Source organism: Glandiceps talaboti, chromosome 20, assembly GCF_964340395.1.
Source record: "Glandiceps talaboti chromosome 20, keGlaTala1.1, whole genome shotgun sequence".
Lineage (NCBI taxonomy): Eukaryota > Metazoa > Hemichordata > Enteropneusta > Spengelidae > Glandiceps > Glandiceps talaboti.
In genome coordinates, this window is record NC_135568.1 from 11,846,256 (window position 1) to 11,873,981 (window position 27,726).

At 36.4% G+C, this 27,726-nt stretch overlaps 1 protein-coding gene across 1 annotated transcript in view; it reads left to right on the top strand.

Moving 5' to 3' along the window:
• LOC144450678 (titin-like) overlaps positions 1–27,726 on the top strand; it is a 450,019-nt gene that overhangs the window by 165,905 nt on the left and 256,388 nt on the right. The window contains exons 80-104 of the mRNA XM_078141331.1: positions 3,225–3,515; positions 3,923–4,387; positions 5,040–5,783; positions 6,071–6,127; positions 6,679–6,933; positions 7,718–9,310; positions 10,336–10,392; positions 10,685–10,939; positions 11,430–12,800; positions 13,531–13,587; positions 13,915–14,169; positions 14,546–15,880; positions 16,248–16,304; positions 16,536–17,057; positions 17,431–18,438; positions 18,605–18,661; positions 18,895–19,416; positions 19,818–20,999; positions 21,367–21,423; positions 21,655–22,176; positions 22,578–23,765; positions 23,933–23,989; positions 24,223–24,744; positions 25,183–26,160; positions 26,730–26,786. Coding sequence (XP_077997457.1) covers positions 3,225–3,515; positions 3,923–4,387; positions 5,040–5,783; positions 6,071–6,127; positions 6,679–6,933; positions 7,718–9,310; positions 10,336–10,392; positions 10,685–10,939; positions 11,430–12,800; positions 13,531–13,587; positions 13,915–14,169; positions 14,546–15,880; positions 16,248–16,304; positions 16,536–17,057; positions 17,431–18,438; positions 18,605–18,661; positions 18,895–19,416; positions 19,818–20,999; positions 21,367–21,423; positions 21,655–22,176; positions 22,578–23,765; positions 23,933–23,989; positions 24,223–24,744; positions 25,183–26,160; positions 26,730–26,786 — 13,464 coding nt within the window. The remainder of the gene's footprint in view (positions 1–3,224; positions 3,516–3,922; positions 4,388–5,039; positions 5,784–6,070; positions 6,128–6,678; positions 6,934–7,717; positions 9,311–10,335; positions 10,393–10,684; positions 10,940–11,429; positions 12,801–13,530; positions 13,588–13,914; positions 14,170–14,545; positions 15,881–16,247; positions 16,305–16,535; positions 17,058–17,430; positions 18,439–18,604; positions 18,662–18,894; positions 19,417–19,817; positions 21,000–21,366; positions 21,424–21,654; positions 22,177–22,577; positions 23,766–23,932; positions 23,990–24,222; positions 24,745–25,182; positions 26,161–26,729; positions 26,787–27,726) is intronic.

A 27,726-nucleotide genomic window follows, 5' to 3' on the forward strand; every position in this document is an offset into this window, starting at 1 on the left:
CACATTGAATATTGACCTGTGCTTTATTGACTCATTAAATCATTATTGACCTGTGCTATATTGACCATTATTGACCTTGCTATATTGACATTATTATATCATTATTGATGAGTGATTGTTGACCTAACAATCTAACCAATCATCCTGATTTATCAAAGATCATTTCAGTGTGTGTTTTCATCAACAACTTAACAACTAATGAATGACTTTGTTGCATTAGTTTCATCCACTAATTACAGTTTTATGCTTTCATGACTGAGTTCAGTGGAGTTGAGTGTATATTTCAAGCGTGCTGGAATCAGGTGACATTACGTTGCTAGTGTTGCGAAATAATAGCATTGATTGTGGTTAATGCTAAGTATGAAATGCCATGTCTGCTTGTAATTATCAGTATTGATGCCAAACATGAAAGCCTACAGATATAACCGTGTTTAACTAAAGATCATCAGTTTCATTTTATGAGTTTGAGCTGGCTTACCCTTACCTGTGTGCAGCAATGTTGTAGGAGTCATGAGTGTATAGAGCATTGTATGTCATTTTCATCGAACTTTAAATTTCATATGATGATCATATCCATTTACATATTCCGTAAAAGAGATGTTGAGATAAAAAAAACCTTTAATGTGGTAATTTTGGATATTCATGATATGATATACCAATATCACAAAAATCATTTCAAATCACTTATTTGTAAATTCACAGAATGCATATTTAAACTACGTTTAAATTTGCATATTAATGACTTCATTTGCAAACGACTTGAAACGTCATTATTTGTATATTCATAACATGATTTGCAAGCGACACTAAAATTACATGGTAATTTGCATATTAATGACAAGATGCGAACAAGTAGGATGACATGCTTGAATACTCGTGACATAATTTGCAATCAATGCTATGTAAACATGTTAACACCAGTGTGATTGTTGCCATGGCATCATGCATCGTAGATGTAGATAATGTGCAGTTCATGTCTTTATCATCAAGTGTCAGAGCATGCCGCATTAGATCGTGTTCGTAGTAATCTTCTTGCCCCAGTACCCCAGGACCAGACCTGCAGTCATGTCATCATTACACAAACAACAGGTGAAGTGTATTACAGTATCAGCTATTCTTTCCATCATGCTTGTTTTGTGCAGCTTCATGTCCGATTACTGCCATCATAATTCTCTCCAGTTGATCCCTACATCATAATGCACCCTTCATTTCCTATTCCTAAAGTCACTGTATTGTCACCTTCTACCCTAATATGGTTTACAAGGTCACAGTTTTGTTTTGTGTTTTTCAACAGAGTGGGGTCTACTTTCAATATAATGACTGTTATCATGGCAACAAGTTAAATGAACAAAATTTGGATCATTTTGTCATGATCATTTTTCTGCCAAGTTATAGTGGACAAACTTTGTATTATTTTGTCGAGATCACTTTCTTGCCAAATTGCAATGAACCAAATTTGACATGTTATTTTTTAGCTTGTTGGAATTTTGAAACCTGATTTTACATTTTGATGAGAGAAAAGAAATGTTATATAAGACTATGGATTTGTAAAGTTTTAAAAATTTACCTAACTTTCTTAAAATTGAGTTCTTTTATTCACATATGTTTGATAGAGAACTGGTAACTTTGCCATCGTCATAACAACAGTCATTATATTTCACAATACACTACACTACACTTCTACACTGCAGGCAACACACTTCTATTTCCAACTACTCTCTTTCTCTCCCTGCACCATTCTCTTTCTCTTGTGTTAAGATTTTTGATTGTGTCACTTTGGTGTAAGGTTTACGTTTGGTATTAAAAAAATGCAAGTTTTAGGGGTTTTCTTCTGTAAATTTTAACAAAACAAAGTTCAAACAATGCACACTTGTAAGTGTTTTTGAATTATCACACCACATACGTTCTTGTAATGGACACTTTTAAATTTTTATTTTTGTATGTTTTAAAAAAGAACAAAAAAATTAATAGTCACTTTATTTTTATTATTTTATTTTGTTTATTTCAAATGAGTTATAATTTGTTATACAATGTATGTTTCAAATAAGTTGAAAAAGCATGTGGTGTTTATAGCTTGTATTTAGTGTAATCAAAAGTATATGCTATTGTTCATTGTTAATTTGACCTATCTGAGATATTTCAGTACAGATTAAAAACTGTAGTGTTATAAAGTAACATGAGGATTAAAGAAAGAGTTGAAAAATGAAAGCCAAAATGCAGGTAGTGTTTTTTGATTTTAGGCTAAATTAAGTTGATGGGCCCTTTTATTGAGAATCTGTAGAAATGCTGTTATGTTTAAATGTAGGTGTTCTGTTATGGATGGAAAGAGTTTAGGGGTGGAGTTGGGTGGCAGTGTATCATATATAAAAAGATATCAATTCTAATTTTCATTCATCAAGTTTGATAAAGAATTAGACAATAAAAAAGATCATTAAGATTTGAGAACTTGTACAGAATACAATCCCCAAGACAACCTACTACTACTACTAAAGGGATTTGACTAAAACATAAATCTGGTGACAAATACAAAATATGAGATTATGGTTTGATTTGATTTAATCTGATTTGATTTATCAATGCAAAACTTGAAAATTATGAATTAAAATGAAACATAAAATGTACACAAAGTAAATTTACAGGAAAAGGAAAACACTGTAGACTTATTTAAAATACAAGATATTATCCGAGTTGATTCCATTATCAATATAAAACTTAAAAATTACATATAAAACTGTTAAGAAAAACATGAAATTTTCTGGAAGGATAACATTAGTATAAAGAACAAATCATAAATAATAAGTCAGTCAAAATGTCAGTTTTTAGGATGTATATGAACAAGAGCTTGTACTTTTGGTTACACCTCTTTGACAACAATGCTCATAGTTGAAGCCAGTCACAGAAAAAGGGTCAGATGTCACTTTACTACAATTTATTTTCAAATTTAATCACATTTAAGTTGATCAGATTGCTTAGCCAGTAAATGAAGAACTTAGTACCTGTTTTGGATGGTGTACATTTTGATTTGATCATCGAAAACACCAAAAGATGTAAGACATGGTTTGCCTGCTTGTATTGCCTAGTCAGTAATACAAAGAACCAAGTACTTGTTGTGGAAAGTGTACATGCTGATTCCTTTCAAAACAGTAAAAGACATGGCTTCAATTAATGGATTTATGATACTTGTGAGAGGTTTGACATTAACTGGAGATTTTCTGTTTTCCTAGAACCACTACCTCCAGAGTTCACCGAACTACCTAAGAGTGAGGTGGTAACTGAAGGTGATAAAGTAGAGTTCAAATGTCGTGTGATTGGTACACCCAAACCAGTGGTCACATGGCTACATAACAACCAACCAGTGAAGGATGATAAGATCTTCAAAACTACTCATGATGGTGTTGATGGGTATAGTCTCATTTTACCAGAGGCATTCCCTGAAGACAGTGGAAGCATTAGTGCTGAAGCTGTTAATCCTGTTGGCAAATCAACTTGCTCCGTACAGTTGGTTGTCGAAGAAGGTATGTGAAAAATAGCCAGTTATGTTTTCCTTAATCTAACAAGAATACTGAGCACTGTCATGCTTACTTGAACATTTCAGTTTATTAAAATAACTTTAAAGAAGAGCATGTACCTTAAGGATTAGTTTTACTGATCTCATAATTTTAACCCACCCTCAGTTAAAATCAAGAAAAAGGTATGGATCCTCCAAGTAGGAGTCAAAATGTTCTAAAATAAATCAAAATGGCTTCCAAATAATGTCTTAATTTCCTTGAAAACAAGACAATGAACCAACAATTTTTTTTTATCATTTCAAGTACTATGAATACATTTTGAATATGTTTCCCCCACTGGCAACGTTCTTATGATTGGTTAATGAAAATATATTCAAGGTAGTAAACTAAAATTTCTTCCTTTGCTGAATTAGAACCCCTTGAGGAAATCACTGTACAAAAGGAAACTGTTGAAATCAAGGTGGAAAGAGAAACAGTTGAGACAGTACAAGTAGTTGAAAAGACAGAAGTACTATCTGAACAGACCTTTGAAATCAAACCATCCATGGAAGAAGTGAGTTTCGAAATGAAACTTGAAAAACCAACTGGTGAACCACCTAAGTTTGTGAAACCGCTAACTGAACAGGAAGTACCTGAAGGAGAACAAGCAACACTAGAGTGTAAAGTGACAGGAAAACCAATGCCAAAAGTGACTTGGTACAAAGATGATGATGAAATAACACCAGGACCTCACTATACTGTTGTTATTGATGATGAAGGAAACTGTACGCTCATCATTCCCATGGTTACTAAAGATGATGATGCTGAATACCTCTGTAAAGCTGAGAATGAGTTTGGTAGAGCAACATCCACTGCTGATCTCTTTGTGGAACCGAAACGTGAGTAATTTAAAGTACTACTTTAATACACACCACTTTTTAACAGCATGGCACTTCAGCATTGGACTAAATCAAAAAACATTTTGACATACTGTACTATAAATCACAGAAAAGATTGGTGTGTTTTGCTGAGAGACAATGAGAACTTATTACATAAAGAAAAGAAAGAAATAACTTACAACCATACATTGAAATTGAATGATGTACTTGACCCATTCATGACCAAGTTTCAGATATTGTGCAGTATCAGTGGTAAAATTATGAAATTGCCCTCTGCTTTTCACCTCTCCATTTGTTGCAATCATTGTGAAGCTGTTAATGTTTTGCTTTGCACCTCTCTATGAGTTGCCATTGTGAAACTTTTAATGGTTTACTTGTCACCTCTCCATGCGTTCCCATCATTGTAAGCTGCTAATGTTTACTTGTCACCTCTCCGTGAGTTGCCATTGCTTTGAAACTGTTAATGTTTTACTTGTCACCTCCATGAGTTGCCATCATTTTAAGCTGTTAATGTTTCACTTATCACCTCTCCTTGAGTTGCCATCATTTTAAGCTGTTAATGTGTTACTTGTCATCTCTCCATGAGTTGCCATCATAAGCTGTTAATGATGTCCAAGTCTGACTCATCTTAATCATTTTCTCTTTTAAACAGCTGAACCAAAAAAAGAGGAGGTTGTGACTTTAGTTACTACAACTCAAGTTGAGATGCAAAAACCATCAGAGGAAGTCAGTTTTGAATTGGAAATCAAACCTGAGGAGAAACCCGAAGTATTGGAAGCAGTTCAAATACAGGTTGAAGTTGAAGAAACCATGAAAGAAGAAGTTGAAATAAAAATGAGAGTACCAGAAGAAACCATACAAGTTACAACTGCTGATCTTGAATTTGCAGAACCAGTTTCAGAAGAAATAACCTTTGAAGTGGAAGTCACACCAGAAGAGAAACCCAAACTAGCCTTGGTAGAGGCCAAGCTTAAAGAAGCTCCAGTGGAAGAAGGTGAAGTCTTGGACATAGATGTTGCTGAGAAGGAATTGGAAGAAGCAGCTGCCAAGATTCAGGAAGCCTTCCGTACTCATGAAGTGAGCAAGGAAATTGCACCACTTGAAGAAGCTCTTGAGCCTCCAGTATTTTTGAGAAAACCCAAAGAACTAGAAGTTGAAGAACGCCAACGTGTTGTGTTTGAATGTGAAGTGACAGGTACTCCCAGACCAGAAGTGACCTGGTATCTAGATGGCATTGAACTTGAAAGTGATGATCATTATGTTGTCGAATACACAGAAGTTGGTATTTGTAGGTTGATAATTTCTGAAGTGACTATGGATGATGAAGGTGAATATGAAGTGAAAGCAGTCAACAAAGTTGGATCAGATACATGCAGAACTGAACTCTTTGTTATGCGTAAGTATAATTTCTTAGTTTCCCATAATTGATATTATAATATACAGATAATATAGATATCTTTGCAATTAATTATCGGCCGTTTGAAATTACTTTCTTTGAAAATTCAATTCAAGAATCCATAACATTTTTTTCTGGATTGAAAAGATCTTTTGATCTGACCATGTACCTTATAACTATTTATGTCTTTTTTTGTAATTGCTTTTGCCAAGTAATTTGGTTTTAAAAACATGGTTGATTGTTAAAAGCAGGCAAATTTCAAAAGCCAAATTCTCTTTGTCTTTTAGCTGCGAAGTGTGCCCCAGAGTTTGTGAAGGAACCTGAAAACACAGATGCTGTCAAAGGTATGTTGAGCCAGATATGTCTTATAATATATATTATTCCCCCATAATTTTCTTTATTCAGCTGAGGAAAATATGAGTGACATTTTGGGACTTGTCACTACGAATCAAAGAAAGTAAAACTTTGTGTGTACATTTGAAGTATGCATTACAAAGCTAAGAATAGAATTGTTAATGGTTTGAAAGACACGGTGTGATTACAGACCAGTGTACAGAGCAATATTCCCCATGAGCAAAGTAACAAGCGTGCCAAGCTCTCATATAGTTTAAATTTGTCCTCTTGATGAAAAAAAAAATCTGACTCCAAACCATTTGACTTGGAGTGAAATTGGTAATAAAAGAACCTCTGAACACCAGATTCTCCCTTCCTGCTCTCTAATCACCAGCTACAGAAGGTGTTACTGGTTTCTCAGACCTCGTGACAGAATTCAAGGTGAACACTTTATCACAACCAAAAACATATCTTACTTTCAAAAAGTTCACAGTCTACTCCATATTATACTTCACCAACAAAAAAATTATATTCTATTTGACATTCCTCATTTCTCACACAGAACGTCCAGCTGAAATCCGATGCAAAGTCAAGGGTATTCCAACTCCAACTGTTTCCTGGTACAAGGGATGGAAACACTGTACAGAAGGCAAGGAGTACACTGTTACATATCTCAAAGAAACTGATGAACATGTCTTCACCATCAAAGAAAGCAAACCTAAAGATGCTGGAAAATATGTGTGTAAGGCTACTAATGACCTTGGAGAGGTGAAAGCCAACTTTACTGTGACATTGGTGGAGAAAGCACCTACTCCAGGTTAGTATTTCATATCTTATTTATCGGAGGTGTAAATGTTAAGTCCAAAGAGTTACAGATGGTATTTTGTTGGGTTGTTGGCAGCTGAGCGGTTAGCTCGCACACCTCTAACCTCTACAGTCTGAGTTTGAACTCACCAAACATCAGCTGGGTTTGATTAAAAGTAATCAGGTCTATATGTAAGAAGGATGATACTCATTTTAACCCTATCAAACAACGCAGGTTTTCCTGGGTACTTCGGTTTCTTCAACACTAGGGCACTGCTCTTTTTGGTGACATTTAACAAAATTTCTGAATTTATTTGGATAAGTAAAGGTTGTTATTATTATTCTCGATCAGAAAAGTGATTTCATTTCAGTTTCCAATATTGTGAATCAACTGCCTTACTTGATTTCCAATGTACACAATTTGAGAAAGAAAAGTGTTTTGAAAACCAAGTAGATTTGATATGTTATCTTAAAGTTTAAAGTCAGAGTTAAAAATGAATTCTCATTCAGTCTGACTGTCATCATTTATTAGCAAATTGTAAATTTCCATCTTTGTTTTATGCATTTTCATTTTTCCATACTAATTATGTAAAGTATCAGGGATGAGCATGAACACTAGAAATCACTCTTGAAGATAAATAAGGGTGTAGTGATACAATGTCAGTATGTGTGTATGTGCCTGTCTGCCTGTTTTTCGACCTGGCTGTGCATTCATGCCAGTCTGTCTGTCTGTCTGTCTGCTTGCCTGTGGTGCTATTTCACTTGGATTATAAACACGTCATATCCTTTCTTAACAGAACCTATCCCTGAACCTGAACCTGTGACAGAAGAAGTTGTCCAAATTGAGGTTCAAGAGGTGAAGGAGGCAGCTAAACCTGTTGAAGAACCAAAGAAGGAGAAAGAAATGGTTGTAGTGGAGGCTGTGGTTCCTATTGAAGATACCACTGAAAAACACGAAGTCACCGTTGTCATGGAAGCAGCTAAACCTATTGAAGAACCAAAGAAAGAGAAAGAAATGGTTGTAGTCGAGGCTGTGGTTCCTATTGAAGATACCACTGAGAAGAAAGAAGTTGTCATTGTCATGGAAGCAGCTAAACCTGTTGAAGAACCAAAGAAAGAGAAAGAAATGGTTGTTGTTGAAGCTGTAATACCTATCGAAGATACCATTGAAAAACACGAAGTCACAGTTGTCATGGAGGCAGCTAAACCTATTGAAGAACCAAAGAAGGAAAAAGAATTGGTTGTAGTTGAAGCTATGGTTCCTATCGAAGATACCACTGAAAAACATGAAGTCACCGTTGTTATGGAAGCAGTTAAACCTATTGAAGAACCAAAGAAAGAGAAAGAAATGGTTGTTGTTGAAGCTGTAATACCTATCGAAGATACCACTGAAAAACATGAAGTCACAGTTGTCATGGAGGCAGCTAAACCTATTGAAGAACCAAAGAAGGAAAAAGAATTGGTTGTAGTTGAAGCTATGGTTCCTATCGAAGATACCACTGAAAAACATGAAGTCACCGTTGTTATGGAAGTTGCAAAACCTGTTGAAGAACCAGTGAAAGAGAAGGAAGTGGTTGTTGTCGAAGCTGTAATACCAGTGGAAGAACCTATTGAAGCAAAAGAGGTTATTGTTATTGAAGCTGCTGTACCTGTCGAAGAACCTGTCAAAGAGAAAGAAGTTGTTGTTGTGGAGGCCAAGGTACCTGTTGAGAAACCAAAAGAAGAAGAAAAGGTTGAAGTTGTGTTGGAAATCCCACGTGCAACAGCTCAAATACAGGTTGAAGTTGAAGAACGTGAGAAACAGGAAGTAGAGTATGAAATAAAGATGAAATTGCCAGAAGAAACCATACAAGTGACGACTGCTGATTTTGAATTTGTACAACCTGTTTCAGAAGAAATCACCTTTGAAATGGAAATCAAACCAGAAGAAGAGAAACCCAAACCAGTCATGGTAGAGGCCAAGCTTAAAGAAGCTCCAGTGGAAGAAGGTGAAGTCTTGGACATAGATGTTGCTGAGAAGGAATTGGAAGAAGCAGCTGTCAAGATTCAGGAAGCCTTCCGTACTCATGAAGTGAGCAAGGAAATTACACCACTTGAAGAAGCTCTTGAGCCTCCAGTATTTTTGAGAAAACCCAAAGAACTAGAAGTTGAAGAACGTCAACGTGTTGTGTTTGAATGTGAAGTGACAGGTACTCCCAGACCAGAAGTGACCTGGTATCTAGATGGCATTGAACTTGAAAGTGACGATCATTATGTTGTTGAATACACAGAAGTTGGTATTTGTAGGTTGATAATTTCTGAAGTGACTATGGATGATGAAGGTGAATATGAAGTGAAAGCAGTCAACAAAGTTGGATCAGATACATGCAGAACTGAACTCTTTGTTATGCGTAAGTCATAGTTATTTTGTTTATATTATGATTCAGTTGTCTTATTGTATAACATGGATCTTCATGGAAACATGCCTGACCTTTATGTATTTGGATAATTACAGATGAAACATTTTTTAAATCATAAAAATACATGACTGTCAGTATGCTAATTATCAATGGTAATATATGTTGTAGCGGTTTGGTAAGGTGTTTTACTGCGATTTCAAATTGTTCTCATGTAAACAATGTCATGCAACATAAACAGTCTGCAAGACAAGATGAACATTTGTGTTATGATATAAGAATTATGTTGCTAACACTTTAATTTAGGGATAAGGTTAACCGTTTTCCTGGTGTCTCATAGTTTTATTAGAATACTTTATTATTAAACCAAACCAAATTTAAAGTCAAGTAGAAGTGTGCCTTGGTTTAAACATCACAAACAATTAGGAAGACAAAAATATACAATATACATACAGATGTACATATAGAACTTTACAATGCAATACTAAATCATGATAAAAATACACTAAATATAAAATAGGTTTCATATAAATCATAACTTTTCTAAGAAAATACAACCAAAAGAAATACTGCTTTTAAGATATGCTCTTTATGCACAGGCCTTGTAGAGTACAGCATAATAGGGATTTGCAATCCAGACTGAGCATGCTCAGATGCAAAGGACTATTGGATTATCTGTGGTTATTGTAATACCTAATCTGAGGCTACCGATAAAAAAACCTTCCACAATGGTCAGGGTGACTATGAATTGATCATTCGTGGTTGCAAACAATGTAACAGTATTGTTACCAATTCACTAGCATTTATTATAACATTTCCCATGATGCAACATTCAACATGGTGGGTTTGCAAGTTCCCTGTTAGAGTTGTCTTATTCTTGATGAATAAACGTATAAGTCGAGTATTTAGAATGGGTTTAGAAATGAAGTGATAAATGTATCTGTCAAACAATAAATGTTGTTTACAGATGAGAAAAAATTACAGCAAATCATTGAAAAGTTGGCATTTGTATATTTCAGCTGCTAAGTGTGCCCCTGAGTTTGTTGAGAAACCTAAAGACACAGAAGCTGTTAAAGGTAAGTTGTATTATTTATTTGATCTAAAATATATATCAGTTTATAGATCAACAAAGAACAAGTGAACTTTCAATATATTCTAGTCGATGATCCTCTACGGATTTTTTCTTTCTGGATCGTCAACCAGGCATGATGAAAAGCTCTCTTTTCTTTACTGACTTAAATTGCTTGATGTGTGTTATAACGTACCTTTGTAAATAACGTAATTTAAATTTACTATCCTTTGAGGTAACTTGTTGACCTAAGAACACATATATATTTAAACAAATTTTTCCCACATCTTTTCCTGTAGAACGACCAGCTGAAATCCGATGCAAAGTCAAGGGTATTCCAACTCCAACTGTTTCCTGGTACAAGGGATGGAAGCACTGTACAGAAGGCAAGGAGTACACTGTTACATATCTTAAAGAAACTGATGAACATGTCTTCACCATCAAAGAAAGCAAACCTAAAGATGCTGGAAAATATGTGTGTAAAGCTACCAATGACCTTGGAGAGGTGAAAGCCAACTTTACTGTGACATTGGTGGAGAAAGCACCTACTCCAGGTTAGTATTATCATTGAAGGATTTAGAAAAGACATGCATGGGTGATTCAATTTCTCCATATCAAACGTAAGGTCTTTTATGAAATGTTTGATCATGCTACTATGTTTAAAAGATAAGTCATATAGATGTCTTTAACAAAGGACTTCTTGTCAATGTTGATATGGCTGTGACAGCATTTTAATGGACAAAACCATATAGGCAGTACAAAACTGAACTTATCAAATGTATGACAACCAAGTGTGCTTGCAAGATTGTATTATGAATAAGTTGGAAATGATATAGGCCCTGGGGTAGTTCGGTAACATATTTATAAGATTGACATGTTCCCTCCATTTTTTTTTGAAAGAACTATTCTGTATTGTATCAGTTTTGATATATATTGATATTTCATGAGTGGAGAAGAATATGGAATGATCTTCTGATGACCCATTTCCATCTCCTCTTAAAGGCACTTTACGTTATGATCTTTATTTCATTTTTGAAACAACAGAACCTATCCCTGAACCTGAACCTGTGACAGAAGAAGTTGTCCAAATTGAGGTTCAAGAGGTGAAGGAGGCAGCTAAACCTGTTGAAGAACCAAAGAAAGAGAAAGAAATGGTTGTTGTTGAAGCTGTGGTTCCTATCGAAGATACCACTGAAAAACAAGAAGTCACCGTTGTCATGGAGGCAGCTAAACCTATTGAAGAACCAAAGAAAGAAAAAGAATTGGTTGTAGTCGAAGCTGTGGTTCCTATCGAAGATACCACTGAAAAACATGAAGTCACCGTTGTCATGGAAGCAGCTAAACCTATTGAAGAACCAAAGAAAGAAAAAGAATTGGTTGTAGTCGAAGCTGTGGTTCCTATCGAAGATACCACTGAAAAACATGAAGTCACCGTTGTCATGGAAGCAGCTAAACCTATTGAAGAACCAAAGAAAGAAAAAGAATTGGTTGTAGTCGAAGCTGTGGTTCCTATCGAAGATACCACTGTGAAGAAAGAAGTTGTCATTGTCATGGAAGCAGCTAAACCTGTTGAAGAACCAGTGAAAGAGAAGGAAGTGGTTGTTGTTGAAGCCGTTATACCAGTGGAAGAACCTATTGAAGAAAAAGAGGTTATTGTTATTGAAGCTGCTGTACCTGTCGAAGAACCTGTCAAAGAGAAAGAAGTTGTTGTTGTGGAGGCCAAGGTACCTGTTGAGAAACCAAAAGAAGAAGAAAAGGTTGAAGTTGTGTTGGAAATCCCACGTGCAACAGCTCAAATACAGGTTGAAGTTGAAGAACGTGAGAAACAGGAAGTAGAATATGAAATAAAGATGAAATTGCCAGAAGAAACCATACAAGTGACGACTGCTGATGTTGAATTTGTACAATCTGTTTCAGAAGAAATCACCTTTGAAATGGAAATCAAACCAGAAGAAGAGAAACCCAAACTAGTCTTGGTAGAGGCCAAGCTTAAAGAAGCTCCAGTGGAAGAAGGTGAAGTCTTGGACATAGATGTTGCTGAGAAGGAATTGGAAGAAGCAGCTGTCAAGATTCAGGAAGCCTTCCGTACTCATGAAGTGAGCAAGGAAATTACACCACTTGAAGAAGCTCTTGAGCCTCCAGTATTTTTGAGAAAACCCAAAGAACTAGAAGTTGAAGAACGTCAACGTGTTGTGTTTGAATGTGAAGTGACAGGTACTCCCAGACCAGAAGTGACCTGGTATCTAGATGGCATTGAACTTGAAAGTGATGATCATTATGTTGTTGAATACACAGAAGTTGGTATTTGTAGGTTGATAATTGCTGAAGTGACTATGGATGATGAAGGTGAATATGAAGTGAAAGCAGTCAACAAAGTTGGATCAGATACATGCAGAACTGAACTCTTTGTTATGCGTAAGTATGAATTGCCTTCATGAAACTATTTGAAAGATCTTTTGAAAGTTCAGTGTTGTGAAAAGAACATTAGGACTAAATGTTAAGAATTATTCATCATAGTAGTATATGAGAAATGGTGAAACATATTTGAAAAGTGACTGAATGTAGAACAATTTTACCTGAATTTGAAAGTACTTTGAAAGAAACACACTGTAAATGTATAGGCACCGTATATATTTGTGTTGTTAGTTGTCAGGTCCATAGAAAAGACACAAAACAACCATAGAGTAACATGTGTGATTATAGTGTTGTTTTCAGGGTATGTTTATAAAACTAGATTGTTTTATGATTTTTACAATACTGATTATATAGTGACCTGATGATGCTCTGTTAATAAAAGGGTGTAGGTAGTGTGCCCTCTAATGATAGCCTAATTTTGTTGTTGTGAGTCAAATGATAAAAACTGGTATTTCTTGTGAGTCACCACATAGTAAGAGATACGGGAACACTAAATTTTGGTGTGTCACTAGAAATTGTGTGCGTCAGTGGCTCATCAAATTGGCTTAGAGGACACACTGGGTGTAAGTTAATTAGAACTGTTGGGAACCCATTGTGTTAGGTTGAGACTCTCCAGTTTTCATTTGATGTTCTGGTTTAATTATATCACAATAGTCACAACACTTGAATTAAATTGGAAGTATTTGAGGCATGACAATTATTGATATTGTTATGATACTCTTCCCTGTAGCTGCAAGATGTCCACCTACCTTTGTTGTAAAACCAGAAGACACAGAAGCCGTAAAAGGTGAGATATTTTTGCTTACTTTACCATCCCATCAAAGATAAAGTGATATTCATTGGCTCCATTTCCAGATATTATGTACTAAGTACTGATGATAACAGGTGCATAGTAATAAACTAATTTTAAGGTGAAATGTGATTGAAATATTCTCCATCTGTATGTGCTTTTAATTACACTATGTTCGTTAAGAAATTATATAAGTTGAATCCAGTGGTTTCGTTTTGACTAGTTTTTAATATGCTATGTCACATTACCTTGTGGAGAGAAGAACTAATCAAATAAAGCCAATATGTTATATTAAATTGACAATGTTGCTCTCTTCATTTTTAGAACGTCCAGCTGAGATCCGTTGCAAAGTCAAGGGTATTCCAACTCCAACGGTTTCCTGGTACAAGGGATGGAAACACTGTACTGAAGGCAAGGAGTATACTGTTACATATCTCAAAGAAACTGATGAACATGTCTTCACCATCAAAGAAAGCAAACCTAAAGATGCTGGAAAATATGTGTGTAAAGCTACCAATGACCTTGGAGAGGTGAAAGCCAACTTTACAGTAACACTGATAGAGAAAGCTCCTAGTCCAGGTAAGCACATTACAAGCTTTATATCTTTAACATCCTGCCCAGAAGGTGGTAACTGTTGGATGGAACTTATGTAAGTTGGTGCAAAACAATAACCAATATGGATCAAAGTCATGTTAATATTAAAGTTGTTAATAATCTATTTATGTTGTTGCAAATACATATTGCAGAGGTATTTATAACCTTTTCAAATCACATGTAAAAATATATTATGTTATGACAGTTAGTATCTCTTTTCATGCATTAGCTCCCTCTATAAAATTCAACTATGTTGCAAGGCCAACAAACTAAAAATATGCCAACAACAATCTTCAAATTCAGAAATATCAAAGGAAAGTTTCATTCATGTATCTGATAATGTCACTGCCATTTTTTCCAGAACCTGTCCCTGAACCACAACCTGTAGAAGAAGTTGTTGAAGAAGTTAAAGAAGAGCCAAAAGAAGAGTTGGTTGAACCCGCTCCTGTAGTTGAGGAAGTTGTCAAAGAAGAAGTGACTTTTGAAGCTGAAGTCAGCATTGAAAGACCAGTGAAAGAAGAAGTCACAGAAGTTGAGGTGAAACTAGAAATTCCCAAAGCTGAGGTAGAAGTTGCTGTTGAAGAAAGGGTCTTGGAAGAAGTTGAATTCAAGATCAAGAAACCAGTTGAAGAAGTTGTCAAAGAAGAAGTGACTTTTGCAGCTGAAGTCAGCATTGAAAGACCAGTGAAGGAAGAAGTCACAGAAGTGGAGATGAAACTAGAAATTCCCAAAGCTGAGGTAGAAGTTGCTGTTGAAGAAAGGGTCTTGGAAGAAGTTGAATTCAAGATCAAGAAACCAGTTGAGGAAGTTGTCAAAGAAGAAGTGACTTTTGAAGCTGAAGTCAGCATTGAAAGACCAGTGGAAGAAGAAGTCACAGAAGTTGAGGTGAAACTAGAAATTCCCAAAGCTGAAGTAGAAGTTGCTGTTGAAGAGAAGGTCTTGGAAGAAGTTGAATTCAAGATCAAGAAACCAGTTGAAGAAGAACCCATCACAGAAATTGACTACCAGAGAACAGAGGCAGAAGTCAAATTTGAAATCAAACCAGAAGAGAAAGCAGAACCTGTTGTTTTTGAAGCTAAATTTGAGGAGGTTCCAGAAGAGGTTGTTGCTGAGATACCCATGGAACCACCTGTCTTTGTGAAAGAATTGATCCCTCAGACCATTGATGAAGGTAGTCAACTTCATCTTGATGTGGAAGTGAAGGGTGAACCTAAACCATCTCTGACTTGGTACCAAGATGACGTTGAAGTGATACCTGATGATCATGTCACAGTTGACTTCCCAGAAGATAGAAAGAGTACATTGGTCATTGAAGAAACAGACATTGCTGATGAAGCTGAGTACACATGTAAAGCTGTCAATCCTGCAGGAGAAGCAGTTACAAGAGCTGAGATACTGATTGAACCAGTCAGAGAAGCTCCCAAGTTTGTGAAAGAACTTGTGAAGCTTACTGTCAAAGAAGGTGACACTGTAACATTTGAATGCAAAGTGACTGGTCGTCCAAGACCTGATGTGAAATGGTTCAGAGAGGAAGAGGAACTTGAAGAAAATGACACAACTTCTATTGAGTACACAGAGGAGGGTACTTGTATCCTTACAATGAAGAGGGTGCCAGTATACTTCACAACAACATACTTCTGTAAAGCTGTCAACGTAGTTGGAGAAGCCAGAACAACAGCTGAACTAATTGTTGAACGTAAGTACTTGCATGTTTTGTGTGGGGTTTATTTTTATGATTTGTGTTACGCACATAATAGTTTTTAAATTTATGCTACATTATGTTACAGTGTTCCCAGTTATAAGTGGATGGATGATGGCATGACTTTGAACATTATTTTCTTCTTTCTATGGCTGCACAGAAATACTTCAAAATATTAAATTCCTTGGCATCTAGAATTATTTAGCCATCACTCTGAATCCCTTCTTTGAAAATCAAGTTTTATGCAGATCACCTACTTGATATTGATGACTATGTTTTTTATTGATTGAAGTACCATTTTGTAATAAATGGATATGTGAAAACCTTTTTCTGAGTGAATTTTCATGATATATTTTGTTTACAGCTGGAAAGAGACCACCAGTGTTTATTGTGAGCCCACGTGACACTGAAGCGATAGAAGGTATGTTAACGTTGTTATTAATCCATATTGAAGATGTGAATGAGATTTCATGGTTATTTTCTTTCCATCATGATGTACTGGTATTTACAACTAAAATTAGGGACATTACCTGAAGATATTTTCTGTATGTTGTCAGGATATTAGGGCTTTCAGTATTAGTGAAGATTAGCTAATTCTTTAACAGTAATAATTTGCAGGCTAAGACCGGTTTTTGATCCTTCATTTTTTCAGGTGAACCAGCTGAGATCAGATGCAGAATTTCAGGTAATCCAGAGCCAACAAGTGGTTGGTTTAAGGGATGGAAACATTGCCAAGAAGGTCCTGACTACTCTGTCAGCCATGATGAAGAAAAGGATGAACATGTCTTCATCATCAAGAACTTAAAGGAGAAAGATGCTGGCAAGTACAGCTGTAAAGCCACCAATGAAGTTGGAGAAGCTAAAGCTGGTTTTGCTGTGTCAATATTGACTGAACCACCTAAGTTTATTAGGGAGCTTGAAACAACTGAAGCAGTTAAAGGAACAAGTGTCACATTGGAATGTCAAGTGACAGGTATTCCAAGACCAGAAGTACAGTGGTTCAAGAAGAAGACAAGAATTATGCCAACAAGACGTTATGTTGTGGAATATACAAAGGATTGTGTCTGTACACTTACAATCAACAATGTTGGAGATGAAGATGTTCTACCATACACCTGTAAAGCTACCAATAAAGTTGGGCAAGCTGAAACCAAAGGAGATTTACAAGTGAAAGGTAGGTATTCACAAACAACCTGTAATGGCATATTACCAAATACTAAAGGGTTGGAAATGACTTTTTTATCATTTATTGTAACACATGTTTAATTTGCATGGAGGAAAAGTCATGATTTTGACCAAGATTAAAATGATTATTCCATTTATGAGAATTGTATTTAGGGTATTGTCAGTTGCTATCACCTTGAGTACATCTAAACTAAGTTTTATCGTTCATGTGTGTAAAAGTGAAGTTCTATTGTCTGAATATATTGAGTTAGTTAATCTTACTGTAATGCCCTTGCCTCAATGTCTTTGGCACTTATATACTGTATGTCATGTACTAGACAGAGGGTTCTACAAGATGATCTTTATATCGGATTGTATTTCAGAGCCAGAACCAGAACCTGAACCAGAACCAGAGCCAGAACCTGAACCTGAACCTGTTGTTGAAAAGGCAGTGGAAGAAGAAAAGGAGGAAGAATTCTTTGATGTCGTTGAGGAAGTTGTCAAAGAAGAAGTGACTTTTGAAGCTGAAGTCAGCATTGAAAGACCAGTGAAAGATGAAGTCACAGAAGTGGAGATGAAACTAGAACTTCCCAAAGCTGAGGTAGAAGTTGCTGTTGAAGAGAAGGTCTTAGAAGAAGTTGAATTCAAGATCAAGAAACCAGTTGAGGAAGAACCCATCACAGAAATTGACTACCAGAAAACAGAGGCAGAAGTCAGATTTGAAATGGAAATCAAACCAGAAGAGAAAGCAGAACCTGTTGTTTTTGAAGCTAAATTTGAGGAGGTTCCAGAAGAGGTTGTTGCTGAGATACCCATGGAACCACCTGTCTTTGTGAAAGAATTGATTCCTCAGACCATTGATGAAAGTAGTCGACTTCACCTTGATGTGGAAGTGAAGGGTGAACCTAAACCATCTCTGACTTGGTACCAAGATGATGTTGAAGTGATACCTGATGATCATGTCACAGTTGACTTCCCAGAAGATAGAAAGAGTACATTGGTCATTGAAGAAACAGACATTGCTGATGAAGCTGAGTACACATGTAAAGCTGTCAATCCTGCAGGAGAAGCAATTACAAGAGCTGAGATACTGATTGAACCAGTCAGAGAAGCTCCCAAGTTTGTGAAAGAACTTGTGAAGCTTACTGTCAAAGAAGGTGACACTGTAACATTTGAATGCAAAGTGACTGGTCGTCCAAGACCTGATGTGAAATGGTTCAGAGAGGAAGAGGAACTTGAAGAAAATGACACAACCTCTATTGAGTACACAGTGGAGGGTACTTGTATCCTTACAATGAAGAGGGTGCCAGTATACTTCACAACAACATACTTCTGTAAAGCTGTCAACATAGTTGGAGAAGCTACAACAACAGCTGAACTAATTGTTGAACGTAAGTACTTGCATGTGTTTTGAGTGGGGTTTATTTTTCTGACTTGTGTTGCGCAATTATATTGATGACTGCTTTTATTGGTTGTAGTACCATTTTGTGATAAACAGATATGTGAAATCCTTTTTCTGAGTGAATATTCATAATTTACTATATATTTTGTTTACAGCTGGAAAGAGACCACCAGTGTTTATTGTGAGCCCACGTGACACTGAAGCAATAGAAGGTATGTTAATGTTGGTATTAATCCCTATACAAGATGTGAGTGTGATTTATATGTTGTTTTCTTTCCATCATGATCCACAGGTGTTCTATGACTAACATTAGAGACATTACCTGAAGATATTTCTGTATGTTGTCAGGAAATTAGAGCGATTTCAGTATTAGTGAAGATTAGCTAATTGTTTAAAAGTAATGATTTGCAGTCTAAAACCAGTTTTTGATCATTCATTTTTTCAGGTGAACCAGCTGAGATCAGATGCAGAATTTCAGGTAATCCAGAACCAACAAGTGGTTGGTTTAAGGGATGGAAACATTGCCAAGAAGGTCCTGACTACTCTGTCAGCCATGATGAAGAAAAGGATGAACATGTCTTCATCATCAAGAACTTAAAGGAGAAAGATGCTGGCAAGTACAGCTGTAAAGCCACCAATGAAGTTGGAGAAGCTAAAGCTGGTTTTGCTGTGTCGATATTGACTGAACCACCTAAGTTTATTAGGGAGCTTGAAACGACTGAAGCAGTTAAAGGAACCAGTGTCACATTGGAATGTCAAGTGACAGGTATTCCAAGACCAGAAGTACAGTGGTTCAAGAAGAAGACAAGAATTATGCCAACAAGACGTTATGTTGTGGAATATACAAAGGATTGTGTCTGTACACTTACAATCAACAATGTTGGAGATGAAGATGTTCTACCGTACACCTGTAAAGCTACCAATAAAGTTGGACAAGCTGAAACCAAAGGAGATTTACAAGTGAAAGGTGGGTATTCACAAACAACCTGTAATGGCATATTACCAAATACTAAGGGCCAGAATTGTCTTATTATCATCATGTGCATTTATTGTAACACTTGACTTGATTGTGTAATTTCATGGAGGAAAAGTCATAATTTTGACAAAGATTTAAATGATTGTTCCATTTATGATGTCCCTATGGGGTAGAATTGTATTTTAATATGGTATTATCAGTTGCTACCACCTTGAGTACAACTGAACCTATGGTTCAAGTATGTAAAAGTGACATTCTGTTGTATGGATGTATTGAGTTAGTTAATCTTACTGTAATCCCTTGCCTCAATGTCTTTGGCACTTAATATACTGTATGTCATGTACTGGACAGAGGGTTCTACAAGATGAACTTTATATCTGATTGTATTTCAGAACCAGAGCCAGAACCAGAACCTGAACCAGAACCAGAACCAGAGCCAGAACCTGAACCTGTTGTTGAGAAGGCAGTGGAAGAAGAAAAGGAGGAAGAATTCTTTGATGTTGTTGAGGAAGTTGTCAAAGAAGAAGTGACCTTTGAAGCTGAAGTCAGCATTGAAAGACCAGTGAAAGAAGAAGTCACAGAAGTGGAGATGAAACTAGAACTTCCCAAAGCTGAAGTAGAAGTTGCTGTTGAAGAAAAGGTCCTTGAAGAAGTTGAATTCAAGATCAAGAAACCTGTTGAGGAAGTTGTCAAAGAAGAAGTGACTTTTGAAGCTGAAGTCAGCATTGAAAGACCAGTGGAAGAAGAAGTCACAGAAGTGGAGATGAAACTAGAAATTCCCAAAGCTGAGGTAGAAGTTGCTGTCGAAGAAAAGGTTCTTGAAGAAGTTGAATTCAAGATCAAGAAACCAGTTGAAGAAGAACCCATCACAGAAATTGACTACCAGAAAACAGAGGCAGAAGTCAAATTTGAAATCAAACCAGAAGAGAAGGCAGAACCTGTTGTTTTTGAAGCTAAATTTGAGGAGGTTCCTGAAGAGGTTGTTGCTGAGATACCCATGGAACCACCTGTCTTTGTGAAAGAATTGATTCCTCAGACCATTGATGAAGGTAGTCAACTTCACCTTGATGTGGAAGTGAAGGGTGAACCTAAACCATCTCTGACTTGGTACCAAGATGATGTTGAAGTGATACCTGATGATCATGTCACAGTTGACTTCCCAGAAGATAGAAAGAGTACATTGGTCATTGAAGAAACAGACATTGCTGATGAAGCTGAGTACACATGTAAAGCTGTCAATCCTGCAGGAGAAGCAGTTACAAGAGCAGAGATACTGATTGAACCAGTCAGAGAAGCTCCCAAGTTTGTGAAAGAACTTTTGAAGCTTACTGTCAAAGAAGGTGACACTGTAACATTTGAATGCAAAGTGACTGGTCGTCCAAGACCTGACGTGAAATGGTTCAGAGAGGAAGAGGAACTTGAAGAAAATGACACAACTTCTATTGAGTACACAGAGGAGGGTACTTGTATCCTTACAATGAAGAGGGTGCCAGTATACTTCACAACAACATACTTCTGTAAAGCTGTCAACGTAGTTGGAGAAGCTAGAACAACAGCTGAACTAATTGTTGAACGTAAGTACTTGCTTGTTTTCAGTGGGGTTTATTTTTATGATTTGTGTTACGCACATAATAGTTTTTAAATTTATGCTACATTATGTTACAGTGTTTCCAGTTATAAGTGGATGGATGATGGCATGACTTTGAACATTATTTTCTTCTTTCTATGGCTGCACAGAAATACTTCAAAATATTAAATTCCTTGGCATCTGGAATTATTTAGTCATTACTCTGAATCCCTTCTTTGAAAATCAAGTTTTATGCAGATCACCTACTTGATATTGATGACTATGTTTTTTATTGATTGAAGTAGCATTTTGTAATAAATGGATATGTGAAAACCTTTTTCTGAGTGAATTTTCATGATATATTTTGTTTACAGCTGGAAAGAGACCACCAGTGTTTATTGTGAGCCCACGTGACACTGAAGCAATAGAAGGTATGTTAACATTGTTATTAATCCATATTGAAGATATGAATGAGATTTCATTGTTATTTTCTTTCCATCATGATGTACTGGTATTTACAACTAAAATTAGGGACATTACCTGAAGATATTTTCTGTATGTTGTCAGGATATTAGGGCTTTCAGTATTAGTGAAGAATAGCTCATTCTTTAACAGTAATAATTTGCAGGCTATGACCGTTTTTTGATAATTCATTTTTTCAGGTGAACCAGCTGAGATCAGATGCAGAATTTCAGGTAATCCAGAACCAACAAGTGGTTGGTTTAAGGGATGGAAACATTGCCAAGAAGGTCCTGACTACTCTGTCAGCCATGATGAAGAAAAGGATGAACATGTCTTCATCATCAAGAACTTAAAGGAGAAAGATGCTGGCAAGTACAGCTGTAAAGCCACCAATGAAGTTGGAGAAGCTAAAGCTGGTTTTGCTGTGTCGATATTGACTGAACCACCTAAGTTTATTAGGGAGCTTGAAACGACTGAAGCAGTTAAAGGAACCAGTGTCACATTGGAATGTCAAGTGACAGGTATTCCAAGACCAGAAGTACAGTGGTTCAAGAAGAAGACAAGAATTATGCCAACAAGACGTTATGTTGTGGAATATACAAAGGATTGTGTCTGTACACTTACAATCAACAATGTTGGAGATGAAGATGTTCTACCGTACACCTGTAAAGCTACCAATAAAGTTGGACAAGCTGAAACCAAAGGAGATTTACAAGTGAAAGGTGGGTATTCACAAACAACCTGTAATGGCATATTACCAAATACTAAGGGCCAGAATTGTCTTATTATCATCATGTGCATTTATTGTAACACTTGACTTGATTGTGTAATTTCATGGAGGAAAAGTCATAATTTTGACAAAGATTTAAATGATTGTTCCATTTATGATGTCCCTATGGGGTAGAATTGTATTTTAATATGGTATTATCAGTTGCTACCACCTTGAGTACAACTGAACCTATGGTTCAAGTATGTAAAAGTGACATTCTGTTGTATGGATGTATTGAGTTAGTTAATCTTACTGTAATCCCTTGCCTCAATGTCTTTGGCACTTAATATACTGTATGTCATGTACTGGACAGAGGGTTCTACAAGATGAACTTTATATCTGATTGTATTTCAGAACCAGAGCCAGAACCAGAACCTGAACCAGAACCAGAACCAGAGCCAGAACCTGAACCTGTTGTTGAGAAGGCAGTGGAAGAAGAAAAGGAGGAAGAATTCTTTGATGTTGTTGAGGAAGTTGTCAAAGAAGAAGTGACCTTTGAAGCTGAAGTCAGCATTGAAAGACCAGTGAAAGAAGAAGTCACAGAAGTGGAGATGAAACTAGAACTTCCCAAAGCTGAAGTAGAAGTTGCTGTTGAAGAAAAGGTCCTTGAAGAAGTTGAATTCAAGATCAAGAAACCTGTTGAGGAAGTTGTCAAAGAAGAAGTGACTTTTGAAGCTGAAGTCAGCATTGAAAGACCAGTGAAAGATGAAGTCACAGAAGTGGAGATGAAACTAGAACTTCCCAAAGCTGAAGTAGAAGTTGCTGTCGAAGAAAAGGTCCTTGAAGAAGTTGAATTCAAGATCAAGAAACCAGTTGAAGAAGAACCCATCACAGAAATTGACTACCAGAAAACAGAGGCAGAAGTCAAATTTGAAATGGAAATCAAACCAGAAGAGAAGGCAGAACCTGTTGTTTTTGAAGCTAAATTTGAGGAGGTTCCAGAAGAGGTCGTTGCTGAGATACCCATGGAACCACCTGTCTTTGTGAAAGAATTGATTCCTCAGACCATTGATGAAGGTAGTCAACTTCACCTTGATGTGGAAGTAAAGGGTGAACCTAAACCATCTCTGACTTGGTACCAAGATGATGTTGAAGTGATACCTGATGATCATGTCACAGTTGACTTCCCAGAAGATAGAAAGAGTACATTGGTCATTGAAGAAACAGACATTGCTGATGAAGCTGAGTACACATGTAAAGCTGTCAATCCTGCAGGAGAAGCAATTACAAGAGCTGAGATACTGATTGAACCAGTCAGAGAAGCTCCCAAGTTTGTGAAAGAACTTGTGAAGCTTACTGTCAAAGAAGGTGACACTGTAACATTTGAATGCAAAGTGACTGGTCGTCCAAGACCTGATGTGAAATGGTTCAGAGAGGAAGAGGAACTTGAAGAAAATGACACAACCTCTATTGAGTACACAGAGGAGGGTACTTGTATCCTTACAATGAAGAGGGTGCCAGTATACTTCACAACAACATACTTCTGTAAAGCTGTCAACATAGTTGGAGAAGCTAGAACAACAGCTGAACTAATTGTTGAACGTAAGTACTTGCATGTGTTTTGAGTGGGGTTTATTTTTTCTGACTTGTGTTGCGCAATTATATTGATGACTGCTTTTATTGGTTGTAGTACCATTTTGTGATAAACAGATATGTGAAATCCTTTTTCTGAGTGAATATTCATAATTTACTATATATTTTGTTTACAGCTGGAAAGAGACCACCAGTGTTTATTGTGAGCCCACGTGACACTGAAGCAATAGAAGGTATGTTAATGTTGGTATTAATCCCTATACAAGATGTGAGTGGGATCTATATGTTGTTTTCTTTCCATCATGATCCACAGGTGTTCTATGACTAACACTAGAGACATTACCTGAAGATATTTCTGTATGTTGTCAGGAAATTAGAGCGATTTCAGTATTAGTGAAGAATAGCTAATTGTTTAAAAGTAATGATTTGCAGTCTAAAACCAGTTTTTGATCATTCATTTTTTCAGGTGAACCAGCTGAGATCAGATGCAGAATTTCAGGTAATCCAGAACCAACAAGTGGTTGGTTTAAGGGATGGAAACATTGCCAAGAAGGTCCTGACTACTCTGTCAGCCATGATGAAGAAAAGGATGAACATGTCTTCATCATCAAGAACTTAAAGGAGAAAGATGCTGGCAAGTACAGCTGTAAAGCCACCAATGAAGTTGGAGAAGCTAAAGCTGGTTTTGCTGTGTCAATATTGACTGAACCACCTAAGTTTATTAGGGAGCTTGAAACGACTGAAGCAGTTAAAGGAACCAGTGTCACATTGGAATGTCAAGTGACAGGTATTCCAAGACCAGAAGTACAGTGGTTCAAGAAGAAGACAAGAATTATGCCAACAAGACGTTATGTTGTGGAATATACAAAGGATTGTGTATGTACACTGACAATCAACAATGTTGGAGATGAAGATGTTCTACCATACACCTGTAAAGCTACCAATAAAGTTGGGCAAGCTGAAACCAAAGCAGATTTACAAGTGAAAGGTAGGTATTCACAAACAACCCTAAATGGCATACATGTATTACCAAATACTAGCAGGTCAAAATATAAGATCGAGTTATTCTCATATTTACCAATTGTAATACATGTTTAATTGCATGGAATGAAAATCATGGTGATGACCAAGGATCAAATGATAGTTACTTTTATGATGTGCGTATGGTGTAAAATTGTATTTCGGATACAGACATTTGCCATCACCTTTGAGCCTAACTGAACTTACGGTTTGTTTGTTTGTACAGTGTATGAATATTTAAGTTTTTTGTGATAATGGACACATAGAGTTAGCTAATCTTACGGTGATCACTTTGCCACAGTGCCACATACACTTAACATTCTGTTTGTTGTGTACTTGACAAAGCTTTATTTTTCAGCTTTAAAGAAATAAATACTGATGATCTTTATTCATGATTGTATTCCAGAACCAGAACCAGAGCCTGAACCTGAACCTGTTGTTGAAAAGGCAGTTGAAGAAGAAAAGGAGGAAGAATTCTTTGATGCTATTGAGGAAGTTGTCAAAGAGGAAGTGACTTTTGAAGCTGAAGTCAGCATTGAAAGACCAGTGAAAGAAGAAGTCACAGAAGTGGAGATGAAACTAGAACTTCCCAAAGCTGAAGTAGAAGTTGCTGTTGAAGAAAAGGTCCTTGAAGAAGTTGAATTCAAGATCAAGAAACCAGTTGAGGAAGAACCAATCACAGAAATTGACTACCAGAAAACAGAGGCAGAAGTCAAATTTGAAATCAAACCAGAAGAGAAGGCAGAACCTGTTGTTTTTGAAGCTAAATTTGAGGAGGTTCCTGAAGAGGTTGTTGCTGAGATACCCATGGAACCACCTGTCTTTGTGAAAGAATTGATTCCTCAGACCATTGATGAAAGTAGTCGACTTCACCTTGATGTGGAAGTGAAGGGTGAACCTAAACCATCTCTGACTTGGTACCAAGATGATGTTGAAGTGATACCTGATGATCATGTCACAGTTGACTTCCCAGAAGATAGAAAGAGCACATTGGTCATTGAAGAAACAGACATTGCTGATGAAGCTGAGTACACATGTAAAGCTGTTAATCCTGCAGGAGAAGCAGTTACAAGAGCAGAGATAGTGATCGAACCAGTCAGAGAAGCTCCCAAGTTTGTGAAAGAACTTGTGAAGCTTACTGTTAAAGAAGGTGACACTGTAACATTTGAATGCAAAGTGACTGGTCGCCCACGACCTGATGTGAAATGGTTCAGAGAGGAAGAGGAACTTGAAGAAAATGACACAACTTCTATTGAGTACACAGAGGATGGCACATGCATCTTGAAAATGAGAAGGGTGCCAGTATACTTCACAACAACATACTTCTGTAAAGCTGTCAACATAGTTGGAGAAGCTACAACAACAGCTGAACTAATTGTTGAAGGTATGTTGGTATACATCACTATCACTACTTTAGATTAAATTTAAGAAACTGCAATGTATTTTAATATACTTGAACTTTAGAAACAGCTGAAGCAGTCAAAAACAATTGTCAAAACAAGACTTTAAGCTGCCTAATTCAACTTTATGACATTTTATGCAAGAATGAAATAGAATAATTATGGATCAACAAACTTCATCTGAATCTGGACCAAAGAATGATCTCCCACAGTGAATATATAAATATCATGTACTTGTGGAACTTTATCAAATTAGGCAGCCATATATTTTGACAAATATCCTCTCTAAACTTTCGTTACCATTGTTTCCTAAGGAGGTTTTCCACCTTGTATGAAATACTGATTGTAGTATAGGCAATCATGATAGGGTCTGAATATGAAAAAAAGAATCGAAGTATTGAGGTGCTTCAGAGTTTTGGTCTTATGTTTATTTTTTGCCTTAGGTTTATAGTGTTTGTTAACAAGGTATACATAATATGAATGATGTGTTGCCATACCACATAATTTGATGAATGTTGCTTGGTATTTATGCTAAGATTGTATCTCTCCACAGCTGGAAAGAGACCACCTATCTTTATAGTTAATCCAAAAGACTGTGAAGCACCAGAAGGTAAGTAATTTTATGTCATAAGTCATGATTTCAATAATCATCCCTCAGGCCTGTGGCAGCTATGGATGGAGGCTTTTTAATTCAGGAGGAAAAAGGAGTGCCCAAGGAAGATCTGGGTTGTTTGGTAGAGTTAACTGAGCAACATTCTTCGTACTTAGAGAATGGCAAAGTTAATCAAACACAGATCAGGACTCATATCCTGACCACACTAGTCAAAGGTCAAATGGTTAATAAATCAACCACTGACAACCCACTTGGCAAACATCTTTTAATAATAAGTTTATTCACCAATATAATAATAACAAAAACTAATCCCAAAAAGATACACATACAGAATAAATGGCAAAAGGGATCAAGAAATAGCAAAGCTAGTCAAGCTTGTATCCCCTTAGTGACTAACAAGCACACTCGCACTTGTAGGTGTATATACTCGATGTTCAAGATTGCCACAGAAACTATAACAAATAAGAAACATAACAAAATGACAAAGCACAACAATCAACAGTGGAACAGTAAAATTTAAACACATACAATCACCACAGTCAGTTCACGAAAGAAATATAAAGTTGTACATGGCATTATAGTTATACATATTCTGAGAATAACAACTCTTTCGCTTTCTTTTTAAAATTCGTGCGTGAGCCAATAGACCGAATCTCAACAGGCATATTGTTCCAGGTTTTAATGCCAGAGTATGATATGGAAGATTGACCAAATGTTGTATGATTATACTCTAGAAAAAGGTTACCACTATGTCTTTGCCTTGTATCATAGGGATGATCTATAAGAGTAAAGTAATCTGTAATAGAGTGTGCAGACTTGTGATACATCAAATTATGTATACATCTATAAGTAAAAAACCTTCTACCTTTATTTAGTCCAAGACAATGGGTGGATTTTATTCTTGTCGATTCCAGCAGTTAGAGTTGATAAAATTTAG